Source organism: Fomitopsis serialis (genome assembly GCF_022376445.1).
Source record: "Fomitopsis serialis strain Sig1Antser10 chromosome Unknown B0H18scaffold_67, whole genome shotgun sequence".
NCBI lineage: Eukaryota > Fungi > Basidiomycota > Agaricomycetes > Polyporales > Fomitopsidaceae > Fomitopsis > Fomitopsis serialis.
Window position 1 is genome coordinate 46,068 of NW_025955027.1, and position 12,538 is coordinate 58,605.

Genomic DNA, 12,538 nt, shown 5'->3' on the forward strand with positions numbered 1-12,538 from the left:
CTGCCTGTGCACTCAGGTTACTTCTACCTACCTCCAATATGCGCTGCTACTGTCCCTCTCAGTGTCCGTGTGATTTTCTGCAGTGAGTCCGGGGCTTCTGAACTTCGGGGCAATGAGCTTCCTTGCTCGATGCCCCGGCATGATACTTCCGCTGAGTGCTGGACTTCCTCGAGTATTGGTACCAACGTCCAGAGCATGCGCTGATAATCCTGTGATGTAAGTAGAGCGTTTTATATAGTCGTATTTCCTCGGTAAGTAAGTACTTGTGTCAAGAGACAGAAAGACGAAGCTTATTAGTAATCAAGAAGCACGAGTACTTATGCATGTATGCAATTGCCGATTTTGGAATGCCCCCGCACGCCGAAGTGTTGATCAGTCACTATTGATCAAGCATGCGTTGCGAGAAGTCGCTACACGGGGAGAATGCATCGAGGAGATAATCTCGGGGAAGAACGAGTAAACGACAAGTATATGTACGTAGCTGGTGGGCGGTGTGGCTGAGAACTGAGCAGAGGCGAGTAGTACGGCGATGGCGGAGGCGCCGAATGCACCTCTCACGCTGACCACCACCGCGTCGCCGACATCTCCTCCCCACCGCCTCTGTTCATCATCGCTGGCAGTCAAGAGCAAGCTGCGGGTTGGCTAGGACGACGATAGGACTGCTCCCGGCGTGATAGGAACTTTGCTGCTCGATCTACGTGTCAAACGCAGTACATGGCAACATATCCCATGTCCCTGCCCCCTACCGCAGGCCAACCTTTGCCCCAAGTGACCGAAGAGGGCCAGTCAACACCGTCGCATGGCGGCATCGTGGTAGGCCACGAGTTCGAAGTACCAATCTCGCAGAAACCGTACCCATCACCCGTGACGCAGCAGCCGCCTGGAACGCGCGAACAGACCTATCTTCCGAACCCGAACCCTCCAAGCCAATCCCCACCACCCTCGCCGAGCCCAGCACCCAGTAGACGACCGTCTTCGTCGGCGCACAAGCCAAGACCGGTCTCGATGCCGCCCAACAATCATGCTACCCCGGAGCGCGATGCCCGCGACGACGGACGCAGTCGCGACCAGAGTTCGAGCAAGCCCCGCAGTACCAACCGCATCCTCGGAGACTACACGCTGAGCAAGACGCTAGGTGCCGGGAGTATGGGCAAGGTGAAGCTGGCGCATCACACTCTTACGGGCGAGAAGGTGAGTCTCTGTCTCGTCCAACACGAATGCATCTACAGCTTGCCCGCAGCTCGCAGTCAAAATTCTGCCTCGAGCGACCCCTCCGAGCGGCAGCACGAGCACCGCGGACGCGGCGGCGAAGCAGGCGTCCAAGGATGCCTCAAAAGAGATCCGAATCCTGCGCGAGGCCGCGTTGTCGATGCTGCTCCATCACCCGTACATCTGCGGCATGCGCGAGATGATCGTGCACGCTCACCACTACTACATGGTTCAGGAGTACGTCAACGGCGGCCAGATGCTCGACTACATCATCAGCCACGGCCGCCTGCGCGAGCGCGTTGCGCGCAAGTTCGCCCGCCAGATTGGCAGCGCGCTCGACTACTGCCACAAGAACAACGTCGTCCACCGTGACCTCAAGATCGAGAACATCCTCATCTCCCAGACCGGCAACATCAAGATCATCGACTTCGGTCTCTCGAACCTGTACGACCCAGTGCATCACTTATCGACCTTCTGCGGCTCGCTCTACTTTGCTGCCCCGGAGCTACTCAACGCGAAAGTGTATACTGGCCCCGAGGTGGACGTGTGGAGCTTTGGAGTCGTCATGTACGTACTCGTATGCGGTAAGGTTCCCTTCGACGACCAGAGTATGCCCGCTCTCCACGCAAAGATCAAACGCGGTCTTGTCGAGTATCCTGTCTGGCTGAGTGCAGGTGCGTGATTCTTTCGCTTCTCCGGCGTCTTGCCCCTAACTCCTCGCAGAGTGCAAGCACCTGTTGACGAGGATGCTCGTGACGAACCCGGGCGCCCGTGCGCCCCTCGCGGAGGTGCTCGCCCATCCGTGGATGGTGCGAGGTTTCTCGGGGCCGCCCGACTCCCACCTCGTCCATCGCGAGCCGTTACGTTCCGACGAGCTCGATCGGGCCGTCATCCGAGGAATGAAGGTTTCGAGTTTGGGACGGAGGATGAGATCGAGCAAAAGCTGGTCGAGATCCTCGAATCCGAGTTGTACTACCGCTCCGTGCAGCACTGGGAGCGCAAGCGCATGCTCCCGAACGGGCGCAACGGGAATGGGCGGCACTGGGAGTCGTTGTCGAACTCCTCGCTCGCGATCTCGGACGGCTCGTATACCGTGAACGGCAAGAACGACACGCCGTCCAAGGCGAAGCGGCGATTCTCAGGCTTTGACTTCTACCGCAAGAAGTTCTTTTCCCCCGCTTCATCGCCGCCAGGCTCGCCGTTCGCGGGCTCGCCTCCGACCTCCTCGTCCCACTTATCCAACTCATCCCTCACTGACTCCAGCCAGCGGGAGCCGCCCGACCCGACGTATGGCTTCCACCCACTCCTTTCGATTTACTTCCTCGCGCGGGAGAAGATGGAGCGCGAGAAGGTCTACGGCCCGGGAACCTTTGCCAACTCCAACCTCTCCCTCGAGGCTACGGCGCAGCCAGACGCCAACCCAGGCAGTGACGCACACCCTAACAACGCGAAGCAACTGTCGCAGCCTGCTATTCACAAGAAGGAGACGGTGAATGCGAAACCGGATTACAGCATGCCGCTGCCGCGCCTGCCCGCACCGGAGACGTTACACTACTCGGGGATGTCCTATGATGCTACATCGGGCCCTGCTCCCTCTCCGGTGTCTGCCACATTCGGCGCGCAGCCCCGTGCACGCGATGTCGCGTTCAATGTACCGCGTACAAACATCGTCCCGGCGTCCGCTCCGAACAGCCCAGCGAAAGGCACTACCCCTCTCCCCCGTGCTCCTGCAGCCTCCGCACATTCCGCACATCGCCGGAGTCACAGTCTCACTGGCCAGCGGCCCAACTCTGGTCGACCTCTGTTCAACGGTGGTGGTGTCGAGCCGGTCAACGAGAATGCGACCTCAGCATCCGTCCAGATCCGCAGGCGCTCGAGCCCCGCGCTCCGCAGGCCCGCAGCGCATGTCGTATGCCGAGCAGCAGGTGCGCGCGGCGCAGAATGACGACTATGAGCAGAAGGTGCCCATGTCCGCAGGCGCGACTCTCGTGCGCAGGTTCGGCAGCCTGATCACAGGCCGCATCGACGCGGATGGGACGCGGCGCTCCACCAGCGGCACGATCAAGCGCGGCAGCATCCTGAACACGCTGACACCGCGTCCGTCTGCGGAGGTGACCGAAAAGGTCGTGGACGACATGGCCTGCTCGTGGACGAGAGGCAGAGCGGGGAGGCGAGGCGGAGCGGCGAGTCGACCCCGGTGGGTACGGTGACGCAGAGCCAGAGCCAGCCGATTGGTACGCCCATCGGCGGGCTGCGACGATCCTCGATCCCCAGGGCCGTGCCGCGAGACACGAGCGGAGGAATAGCGCAGGACCTGCGTTGTTCGTGAACGCTGTTGGGTCCGTCGGGCGCCATCGCCGACCGTCCACTGGTACTCCACCGACTACAGGAAACCACTGGCGGACAGGTTATTCGGGCGCACTGACGAGGAGACGAGGGTGTCGATGACCAAGATGACCTCGCATCGCCGGGCGTCGGGACGCCGTCACTTAGGCCAGAGAGGGCACTGCAGACGAGAAGGACTTCAAGCCTGTGTATTGAAGGGTCTGTTCAGGTATGTCCCGACCTCTACTAGCGCGTCTCTGTCGCTCACGATGGTGCGCTTCTAGCGTGGCCACGACGTCTACGAAGTCGCCTGCCGCCATCAAGGCAGATATCAGGCGCGTGCTGGACAGGATGCAAGTACAGTACCGTGAGACGAAGACGGGCTTTGAGTGTATTCACATGCCCTCCATCGACATGACCTCAGTCCAGGCAACGCCGCGTTCGCCAGAGCAGAGACATCGAAAACGTGCATCGGCAGGCTCCGACGAGACGAGCATGACTCGGGGCTCGATCGCGAGGAAGACGTCGAAGCTCTCATTTGGCACGAACAGGAGTGTCAAGGAGAAGGAAAAGACGCCTGAGACGAAGGAGAAGGACCTGCCGAGCCGCCCTTCTGGTGGCACGACCCTCAGCGCTACGGCGAGCAGTGCTTCGTCGTCTTTCTTCCAAGTCTCCTCAGACGCGCATAAGAACGCTCCGCAGGAAGGTGTGCGTTCGGAGAACCCAGAGCTGAGTCCGTTGCCGACAGAGGATTCGACCCCACGGCCGACATCACCGACCAAGAGCAAGATCCTGCCTCCCATCCCCCGTGATTTCGCAGCGAGTCCCCAGCCTACGCTGAGTGCGCTGCCCACGGGTGAGGTGGCGCCGGATGTGTTCGAGAGCCTCGGTGCCAGCTCTCTCGCTGTGCGGTTCGAGATTAACATCGTGAAGGTTCGTGTTTTCATTCATCGCGGGGTCACACCGTTATTGACGTACTTGTCCAGGTGCCGTGGTTACCTCTGCATGGGATTCAATTCCGTCGCTCGGGTGGCGATGGGTGGCAATACGGGATGCTGGCTCGGCGGGTTTTGACCGAGCTGAAGCTATGACAGTGGCTACGACCGTGAAATTTCTCTGTGGATTCCTGGGTGATGCTATCACGATCTATACCTATGACCGTACTACATTCGACTAGTTTTCTGTTTCGCGTACCTACTTCCGCCGCGTTCTCGAGCCCCTACCGTACGAGTAGACCGACCATCGTTTCGCGTTTCTGACGTCCGCTCTGCATATGCTGGTTACTTATCGATACAAACTCTTACTTGTACCAATGCTATACCATCCGGAGCTCTCAGGTCAATGCAGTTCATGGGATTGCGCTCATTTGGAGCTATCAAATGTTCTCGGTTTTCAGGAACTTGATGAAAGTTGTGAGTTGTGAGGACTCGTTGTGACTGAGTATTGTGTTGAAGAAGTTGCAGGCGGAGAGATGCTCTCGTGTTTTGTAAAAGCTCATACGCCCACCACGCAAGTGCTGTTGAAATGTACAGCCCACAGACTGAGCGGACGAGGTATATATTTGGCTCACTTGCATGATAGCCTGCGCACATATACCGTCTTGAAGTTCAGTCAGAGAATCCGCCAGCAAGCTGTCAATCCCCCGAGAACGAAGCTGCCAACCACTCATTCTGGTGTCTGCGGTCACAATGACGTCACCTAAGGTCTACAAACCTCAGTCGTTGCTTCTCGACATGACAGCATGCGTTCATTGCCATTTGGGCCTGTCGTGCAGCTCCCCCTTCTTACCTCTTACCCACCACCTTCACGACTACCCACGGAGACGACACACGCAGACTCTATCCTCACTGACTAGACTTGTCAGCTATGAGTAGCTGGTCCCTCACTACGTGTGAGATTCAGCGCATATAGTCACGTTACAAGACGGTACAGCAAGAGGAACAGTCGAACATATCATATAGCACCACTCGGCAGCCATCTACTTCGTCTTTTCGTTCCACCTGACACCAATCCCATCAGTACACGAACTCAAGACGAGTGAGCGGATACTCACAGGTCCAGGAAGAGCTTCCAGAGGATCGAAAACATCAGTCCCTGCAAACCATTCGCCAGTATCCTCGTCTTCAAGCCGCGGCCGAACAGGCCCTTCAGCCCATCCGTGGCAATCACAGCGCGCGCCGACTCCATATAGCCCACGCGGGCGCGGTGCACCTGGCGGTACGTCTTCACCACACGGAGCGAGTTCGAGATCGTGTCGGACACGACCGACGCGCAGAAGCCGATGAACGCCTGGCGGGCGAGCTTTTCAAACAGCGTGTTCGGCTTCGGGAGCGCCTCATCCAGCCCGTTGTATGTACCGAACCACGGGTAGTGCCCGACGAACGTCGCCGCCGCGGTCGCCCATGCGCCATACCACAGCGCGCCGACGCCGTACCGCCGGATTTTGGCGCGGATGAGCGCGAGCCCAGGCTTGCCCTCCGTCTGGAGCGTCGTCTTGACGGTGTCGACGGGCGTGAGGATCATGCGGAAGAGCGCAGCGGCGATGCTCGCGAAGACCGTCTTCACGAGCGCGGGCAGACGCTTCATGAAGGAGTTGCTCTGCAGGAGCGCGAGGATGCCCGCGTTCGCGGCGGTGTCGCCGAAGCGCGAGACGGGGCCCTGGATGAGCGCGGCGGTGAGCCCCTGGTAGTAGCGCGTCCAGCCGCCGTCGGCGTACAAGGTCTTGATCGCCTCGGTCGTGGTCGCGCCGTAGCGGTATTGGTAGTTCATGACCGTGCGGAGGGGCATGAGCGTGAACACTTGCAGCACCATGGCTAATGGCGATTCGGAACGATCAGGTATATTCACCTACGATTGACTCTAACTTACCTGCAGCACCACTCAACCCGCCACCTAGTGCACTCTTCAGCGCCTTGCCTAGGTCAAACTATCATAGTCTCCTTCAGCACCAGATTCCACTCCTCCAACATAGCCAACGCACCTCGACATCGTCCGCATCTATGAAGCCCTTGATGAAGAAGCCCAGCGCGACTCCCACCAGCACTGTCAACACCGCATACCAGCTATACGTCCACAAGCTACTCTTCTTCTCAAGAGGAATGTCGACATCGTCCAGCTGCTCCTCGGGATCCTCCTCGACACTCGTGAGCAGCGGCTGCCGTTCGTCGACGGCCGGTGGTGGGACTGGCGACTCTACCGGGGCCTGCGACATGGGAGAACGGCGATAGTGAGCAGCAGGCGGCTGGCCGTGCGGCTCCCGGCCCTGCGAACATGGCGTTATAAATCCAGGAGCTGGCGAAGCTGCCTATCTTTGGATTCTCGGGTTGCTCACTTGGCGCTCCGGCATGCAAGATCTAATCTTATCAGCACACAGACATAACCAATGTCAAAATGGCCGTGATTGCGATCGGCGGGTCTAAACCAAACTTGCATGCTGGGATGAAGTCGAGCGAGTAGGGGAAAGGATCACAGAATGCCCATGCCTGCCGCAAGTTCAAACACGAAAACATGCTGGACATCCGTGACCAAATCCTGACACGGGATCCATAAACATTGGAAGCGCCCGTAGTCCGCCGCCTGTGCTGGAAACCAGGACATACCATTGTCAGACTCCAAACGAGGACGCCTGCATCAACTATAGGATAAAAACAAGGAGGAGGTCATTGATACATAACAAGAACAGGATTAGTGATAGCCTGCTCAACCACACTATATCACACCGTCGTACACATACTGTCTGGCATCCTCCCTCCCTCGCTCAACATCTACGCTCATCAATATTGGCACTGCGAGCCACACCATGAACACCAGGAAGAAGAACGCATAGCGGATATTCCCGGTTGTGTCCGCGATGAGGCCGACAAACAGCGGGCCCACGAACGAGCTCGACTGCCACACGGAACATCAGTCATGAACATGCGACTCCTCAGTCTGGTGCGTACCTTATCCGTTATTGAGAACAAGCCATACCTGGAGGAGTCAGTCGGGATGCTCGGCACAGGATGTAAATGAGAATCGCTCACCATCGTGCCTCTTCACCCAGAGGGATGAGCTCTGCGTAGAACGCACGAGCATAGCCTTGGAATGCCCCATATACCGAGCCCTGGAACGTTATTCGTCAGGATGTTCATCTACCAATACAATTTCCCGGAAAAGCTAGACGCGACTCACAAAGTACACTGCCAGAACATACATCTCGCCCCATGTCGTCAGGCCACCGAACCGCACTGCGCCACGTTGGAATACGGGCAAGAAGCCAAGGCACCCGTAGGCAGGAATGAGCGACGCCAGCACGAGGAGGAGAACGAGAATACGCTGGTTCGACCACGCTAGCCTGCGCTGGATGATCGGCCAGGCGAGCGAACCGAGGATACCGGCACATGGTGAGAGCACGCCGATGAGAATCAGCGCTGAGGGCGGCATGCCCAACGTTGTCTTCCCAAAGAGCAGTGCAGTGGACGTGATGGTCGTGAAGCCTAGTGAACACCTCAGTAAGACCATGCGAGGAGAATTGTCACTACGCTCACCATCCGAGAGCAAGAACCAAGCAGCAAGGTACACAAACGTGTTACGGAGTCGCTTAATCTCGCGCCATCTCAGCATCCCTCCAAGCCTCTTCCATGCTCCCACAATCTCCCTCCGGGCATTCCACTTCTCCTGGACAGCCTCGTCCTCGCCCTCACCGGGTTCCGCGGCCAACGCAATCCTTACGTCCGGCCGTGATGCCCCCGGTAACCACAGCACCGCAGGGAGCGAGAACAGCGCCCACCACACGCCGCTCAGGCCCACCGCGAGCCGGAGCGCGAACGTCGACCCTCCGAGGCGCGTCACAGGGATCAGCGCCAGGAGGAGCATGAAGATGCCCGCACCGTAGCCGAGCGCTATGCCGTGTGAGGAGATGCGCGCGGTGGCGGCGGAGAGCGCAGCGTCGTGGGCGAGCTTCGCGGCGAGCACGTCAGGGTGCACGGTGTCCGCTGTTGTATTTTGGAGGAGGGGCACTACGACATCATGACCCGGTGCGTTCTCTTCCGCTGTCGTCGGTTCCACCTCGGTCTCCGTTCCAGCTCGACGTGCGTGCAACTCGCGCAAGCGGACGAGCTCTGCCTGCGCAGCCACCACCTCTCGCGTGGAACGCGCCAAGAACGGGATGTACGCGTTCAGCGCTACTATGGACGCACCGAAGCCGATGTTGGCGCACATGGCAAGAAGGCCGACCACTGGCCATATGGGCGTAGAAGATGGTATTACGAGAAAGAGCATGGCGGAGAGCGAGCCGAGTGCGGCGAAGGCGAAGAGAAGGCGCTTGCGGTGGGGTGCTGGCGTGGCAAGACGAGGATAGATTCAGTTGGCGGATGAGTTCGAGGACTAGAGGATCCGGAGTTGAGACGTACGGTGGTCTGCGATTCCGCCCATCGAGATGACAGTGATGGCTTGAAGTGCAACGGAGATCGAGTACACGTATAGGCTGTTACGAATAGCGACATTAACGCAGGCATAGTCGGTTTGCACACGCGGAGACGCACCTGAAGCTAGCAGTGTCCATCCATGCCCAGCCCAACTTCACGACGCAGCGCGCTTCGCCTGGCTGTGCCATACCATGTTCAGCCGTCGTGTTCTGAGCTGCCGTGCATGGCTGGGTACGATCCGGGAGGAGGTACCCGTTGTCTCTAGGAGAACTGTGTCACTGCGTGGCGTAAGGTCCGCGATAGGTTTTGCCACTCACCTAGCAAACTGCTCAAGACAGATGGGCAAGAACAGTGTCAAGGATACGATCACAAAGACCTCGCTACAGACGAGGAAAAGGGCGGTATTCAATATTCGATCCCGACACCAACTGAGCGCAGGGTTGACGCAGAGCGTACCTGGCGAACGCATAACTCAACCACCCTCTGAGGTGCCGCTTGTATCTCCTGTGGTCGTACTTCGTGGTATCGTCGCCGTCTTCAGGGAGGAGGACGATGCTGGTCATCTTTGTAGCTCACTTCCCAGCCGAGATAGTACACGACCCTCCAATTGGCGATGTCGTTCGTCGAGACCGAAGTGCTCTTCAAGCCCGATACTGATAGATTCGGGCAAGCTCACTGAGAGTGACGATGCTGAGACACTCCACAGAGCAGCGGGGATAGGTCGTCGCATTTGTGAGTAGGACGCAGCCAGCGGTGCGAGGCGCCCAAGACTGATTGATTACAGGACCAAACAGCACGCTCACATCCCAGTTCTGAACTGAGAAAACGTTTGAGGAGCTCAATGATATCGCGTGAAACCCAAAATAAGGAGTCATAAGTGTAAAGAGTATACAGCCGAGGGCAAAAGTACGATAACGACAACGAGGCGAGGGACAGCCGGCGACACGAGCGATGGGCTATGTCGATGTAAATGAGAATTCAGCTTGGCCGCCGCCCAGCTGTAGCCAAAAACGATTAGCATCATAGAGGGAAGCATATACGGGAACTCACCTGCTCCAATTGAGCATCAATCGTGTCCCCATCCTCCATGTTCAACTGGGGCATTCAAGTCAACCTATTATGCTGAAGAACCGAAGTCTACAATCGGACACACCTCTGCTGGAGTCATCTGTTCGAGGACCCTCTGTCCTTCAAATACAAACCTGAGCGTTCCTGAAAAGAATAATATGAGCTTCGCGGGTCCAAAGGATCAACCACGGCCTCAACATGCCTGGCTCTTTGTTGAATCGTTTCTGACAAGTTGTGAGCGTTGGTCCTATAGGTCATGATGGTGCCCATTGAGAACTCACTTCGGCGGCGCTAAATACTTTCGCAAACGGTGTCACCGGCTTGACCTTCACTGTACATGCTGCACGACGCGCCGCAAATCAGTCATTGAAGAGTTTCTACCTTAGCGAGGGACGCATGCTTACTCTGGCCCTCATAGTCAATGACCACGTTGAGTTTCGGCTTTACATCTTCGCCCTCTTCGGCCATGTTTGACTCGACAATAGAGGTGGTTGTAGCGGTGGTACGTGGTCGTCGTTTGCAAGTCGATCCTAAGTACGGCGCGTCTGTGGCCAGGTCGCATCGATCACGTGACTTATGTGTGTCGCGTCGCGCGTCGCGCCTGGGCCTGAGCGTTGGTAGTTTACCGCAGCGGTCTTCGACACAACAGCACCGAGTTTCCGTCTCTAGCGGTCTGACTTCGATACAGTAATCCGCCACGGAAGTATACATCCGGTCCTGATTTACATGTAGCAGTATGAATTAAGAAATTTCCCACTGCAGATCCATGCAGAGCTCACTGGAGCCTGAGGCCTGAGGCCTGAGGATTAAGACCGCCAAAGCCAGACAGCCATCAAATCACAGCGTGCGTATCGCAGTGTTGCAAGACGCGTTTCACCAATGCTCACGAGGTGTGATGTTTTGCGCTCGACGTGCTTTCTGAGTCGTCTGCGGTAGTATCACCACGCGCAGGACACATGTTGACCTCATACCGTCACGCGAAATGAAACCCATGCGGCAGAGCGCAAATCCTCTCCCCTCACACAATAACGCATGCAGACACGCTAGACAACGACCTAGGCCAGGCCAGGCGCAATGCCGCTGCGGCGGTACGCCCTCGTGTAGCCAACCGATGGAGATGGTTAGCGGTGACGCGTTGACGCGCCGAGTCGAGGGTATCCCTGATCCTCACGTCCTGCCGGGCCCAACGTCCGCAAGCGTCCCACGCGACGTACACGCACAGAGCAGCACAAATACCACCCGGAACGCGCCACATTCCACTGTGCATCCTGACGCTCGCCATGCTGTCCCGCATCCTCACCAACAAGATAAAGCGCCCCAGCCGCTCTGCGAGTGACCACTCCCAACAGCCATCCCACTCCTCAGCACACGCACCCTTGACCAACTCCAAGATGGGCAACACACCGAGCGCGCAGAACTCGCCGAAGCGTAAGCCTGGCTCCATCGGCCGGTCGTCGACGCTCTCGTCGTCGGTGGGCATGCCGGGTGCAGAGCCGCCGAAGGTCGACTCTCCGCTGGAAGAGAGGATGGAGGAGGGCACGGAAACCACCGCGAACGAACCGCAAGCGGACACGCAAGAGTCGCAGAAGCACACCGACGAAGTGATTCTGCTGATACCTCCCGTGCCTCCAGAGACGGACGGACCTGCCAAAGCGGAGCAAGTGGAAGTGGGTGCGCCAAACCACAGCAGTGGAGAGTCGCAAAGCGAGGAACGCAGCACGGACTCGCCACGACATATTTGGCTACCCGGCACGCATGTCCTCCTCAATGCGCGCAGCGGGACTGCGCTCGATCTCTGCGGGGCCGACCAACGAAACTTGATCGGGTTCCCTGTAAATATGGGACCTAATCAACAGGTGAGCCTCTCTGCTCTTGTTGGGTAGTAAATCCCGTACTGACCTTCTGATAGTGGGAGTTCATCCCGAGCGGGAGAGGATACATGATCCGCAGCGCGTGTCCTTCGTCGTGCGGGCTCTACCTCACCGTCGAGGAGCTGCGCGACAATGCGCCAATCGTCGCGAGCTCCTATCCTGCCAGCTGGAACGTAGAATTCGATGAGGGCGCGGAGAATGCGATCCGGTGCGTGCTCTGCGCATAGCCCTCGAGGGTACCTGAAATTGTTCTGACATGTATCGCCATAAATGACAGGATATCCTGGCCGAATACCGACTTTGTCATGGATCTGGCAGACTGGGGAAACGCTACGCCCGGTACGAAGGTAAATGAGCACCCACCCTCCTGAGCTGTAACGAATCTGATGCCGTGTTCGCAGGTCCAGCTCATGCACGCGAAGGCAGGCGAGCTCTGCCAGCTGTGGCGCTTCACGCGCTGTGCACCCGCACAGGAGCAGGAAGAGAAGATCGCTCGTACCGCGACGAAACCTGTAATTGCGGAGACGATCATCGTTTCGGAAGGAAAGGATCATATCACCACGACACGAACGACTACGACAACCACTGTGGCGACGGTGACGACGGTGACGAGGACACCACGGCCAGGCAGCAGCTCGCTGTGATGAGATGACGCTGGGT

The 12,538-nt window shown here is 58.0% G+C and overlaps 5 protein-coding genes across 5 annotated transcripts; 2 read left to right on the top strand and 3 right to left on the bottom strand.

Moving 5' to 3' along the window:
- Nucleotides 1-548: 548 nt before the first annotated feature.
- Nucleotides 549-4,914, top strand: B0H18DRAFT_1023487 (uncharacterized protein). The gene is made up of 10 exons (XM_048029641.1): nucleotides 549-1,191; nucleotides 1,241-1,883; nucleotides 1,933-2,114; nucleotides 2,135-3,064; nucleotides 3,111-3,332; nucleotides 3,365-3,410; nucleotides 3,437-3,572; nucleotides 3,599-3,649; nucleotides 3,819-4,467; nucleotides 4,521-4,914. Exons 1-10 carry the CDS (start codon nucleotides 715-717, stop codon nucleotides 4,623-4,625), a joined length of 3,441 nt encoding a protein of 1,146 aa, XP_047890277.1. The 5' UTR covers nucleotides 549-714; the 3' UTR covers nucleotides 4,626-4,914.
- Nucleotides 4,915-5,280: 366 nt separating this feature from the next.
- Nucleotides 5,281-7,110, bottom strand: B0H18DRAFT_1023488 (mitochondrial carrier). The gene is made up of 4 exons (XM_048029642.1): nucleotides 6,515-7,110; nucleotides 6,403-6,460; nucleotides 5,588-6,347; nucleotides 5,281-5,534 (listed from the first exon to the last, which is right to left on the bottom strand). The coding sequence occupies exons 1-4, from the start codon at nucleotides 6,743-6,745 to the stop codon at nucleotides 5,513-5,515; spliced, it is 1,071 nt and encodes a 356-aa protein (XP_047890278.1). The 5' UTR covers nucleotides 6,746-7,110; the 3' UTR covers nucleotides 5,281-5,512.
- On the bottom strand, nucleotides 6,827-9,689 carry B0H18DRAFT_588369 (MFS general substrate transporter). Its single transcript, XM_048038680.1, has 9 exons — nucleotides 9,396-9,689; nucleotides 9,257-9,319; nucleotides 9,057-9,200; nucleotides 8,925-8,998; nucleotides 8,061-8,849; nucleotides 7,705-8,009; nucleotides 7,557-7,636; nucleotides 7,476-7,503; nucleotides 6,827-7,422 (listed from the first exon to the last, which is right to left on the bottom strand). The coding sequence occupies exons 1-9, from the start codon at nucleotides 9,500-9,502 to the stop codon at nucleotides 7,243-7,245; spliced, it is 1,770 nt and encodes a 589-aa protein (XP_047890279.1). The 5' UTR covers nucleotides 9,503-9,689; the 3' UTR covers nucleotides 6,827-7,242.
- A 31-nt stretch (nucleotides 9,690-9,720) lies between these two features.
- Nucleotides 9,721-10,530, bottom strand: B0H18DRAFT_1023498 (ubiquitin-related domain-containing protein). The gene is made up of 6 exons (XM_048029643.1): nucleotides 10,412-10,530; nucleotides 10,289-10,347; nucleotides 10,210-10,231; nucleotides 10,093-10,151; nucleotides 9,990-10,034; nucleotides 9,721-9,937 (listed from the first exon to the last, which is right to left on the bottom strand). Exons 1-6 carry the CDS (start codon nucleotides 10,473-10,475, stop codon nucleotides 9,896-9,898), a joined length of 291 nt encoding a protein of 96 aa, XP_047890280.1. The 5' UTR covers nucleotides 10,476-10,530; the 3' UTR covers nucleotides 9,721-9,895.
- Nucleotides 10,531-11,533: 1,003 nt separating this feature from the next.
- B0H18DRAFT_880925 (uncharacterized protein) lies at nucleotides 11,534-12,522 on the top strand (the record flags this gene model as incomplete). Its single annotated transcript, XM_048040809.1, has 4 exons — nucleotides 11,534-11,863; nucleotides 11,917-12,086; nucleotides 12,156-12,225; nucleotides 12,280-12,522. 4 exons carry the CDS (start codon nucleotides 11,534-11,536, stop codon nucleotides 12,520-12,522), a joined length of 813 nt encoding a protein of 270 aa, XP_047890281.1.
- Nucleotides 12,523-12,538: the final 16 nt, after the last annotated feature.

Excerpts from the sequence above, each read along its gene's own strand:
- B0H18DRAFT_1023488 (XM_048029642.1), bottom strand. The coding sequence starts at position 6,745 with ATGTCGCAGGCCCCGGTAGAGTCGCCAGTCCCACCACCGGCCGTCGAC. Across the intron at positions 6,461-6,514 it reads TAGATGCGGACGATGTCGAG|TTTGACCTAGGCAAGGCGCT; the intron begins GTGCGTTGGCTA and ends AGACTATGATAG. Across the intron at positions 6,348-6,402 it reads CGGGTTGAGTGGTGCTGCAG|CCATGGTGCTGCAAGTGTTC; the intron begins GTAAGTTAGAGT and ends AATCGCCATTAG.
- B0H18DRAFT_1023487 (XM_048029641.1), top strand. The coding sequence starts at position 715 with ATGGCAACATATCCCATGTCCCTGCCCCCTACCGCAGGCCAACCTTTG. Across the intron at positions 3,065-3,110 it reads AGAATGCGACCTCAGCATCC|CGCATGTCGTATGCCGAGCA; the intron begins GTCCAGATCCGC and ends GCAGGCCCGCAG. Across the intron at positions 3,333-3,364 it reads CTGCGGAGGTGACCGAAAAG|AGGCAGAGCGGGGAGGCGAG; the intron begins GTCGTGGACGAC and ends CTCGTGGACGAG.
- B0H18DRAFT_1023498 (XM_048029643.1), bottom strand. The coding sequence starts at position 10,475 with ATGGCCGAAGAGGGCGAAGATGTAAAGCCGAAACTCAACGTGGTCATT. Across the intron at positions 10,348-10,411 it reads CATTGACTATGAGGGCCAGA|CATGTACAGTGAAGGTCAAG; the intron begins GTAAGCATGCGT and ends CGCGTCGTGCAG. Across the intron at positions 10,152-10,209 it reads ACGATTCAACAAAGAGCCAG|GAACGCTCAGGTTTGTATTT; the intron begins GCATGTTGAGGC and ends TATTCTTTTCAG.
- B0H18DRAFT_588369 (XM_048038680.1), bottom strand. The coding sequence starts at position 9,502 with ATGACCAGCATCGTCCTCCTCCCTGAAGACGGCGACGATACCACGAAG. Across the intron at positions 9,201-9,256 it reads TGTCTTGAGCAGTTTGCTAG|AGACAACGGGTACCTCCTCC; the intron begins GTGAGTGGCAAA and ends CAGTTCTCCTAG. Across the intron at positions 7,504-7,556 it reads CTGGGTGAAGAGGCACGATG|GTATGGCTTGTTCTCAATAA; the intron begins GTGAGCGATTCT and ends TGACTCCTCCAG.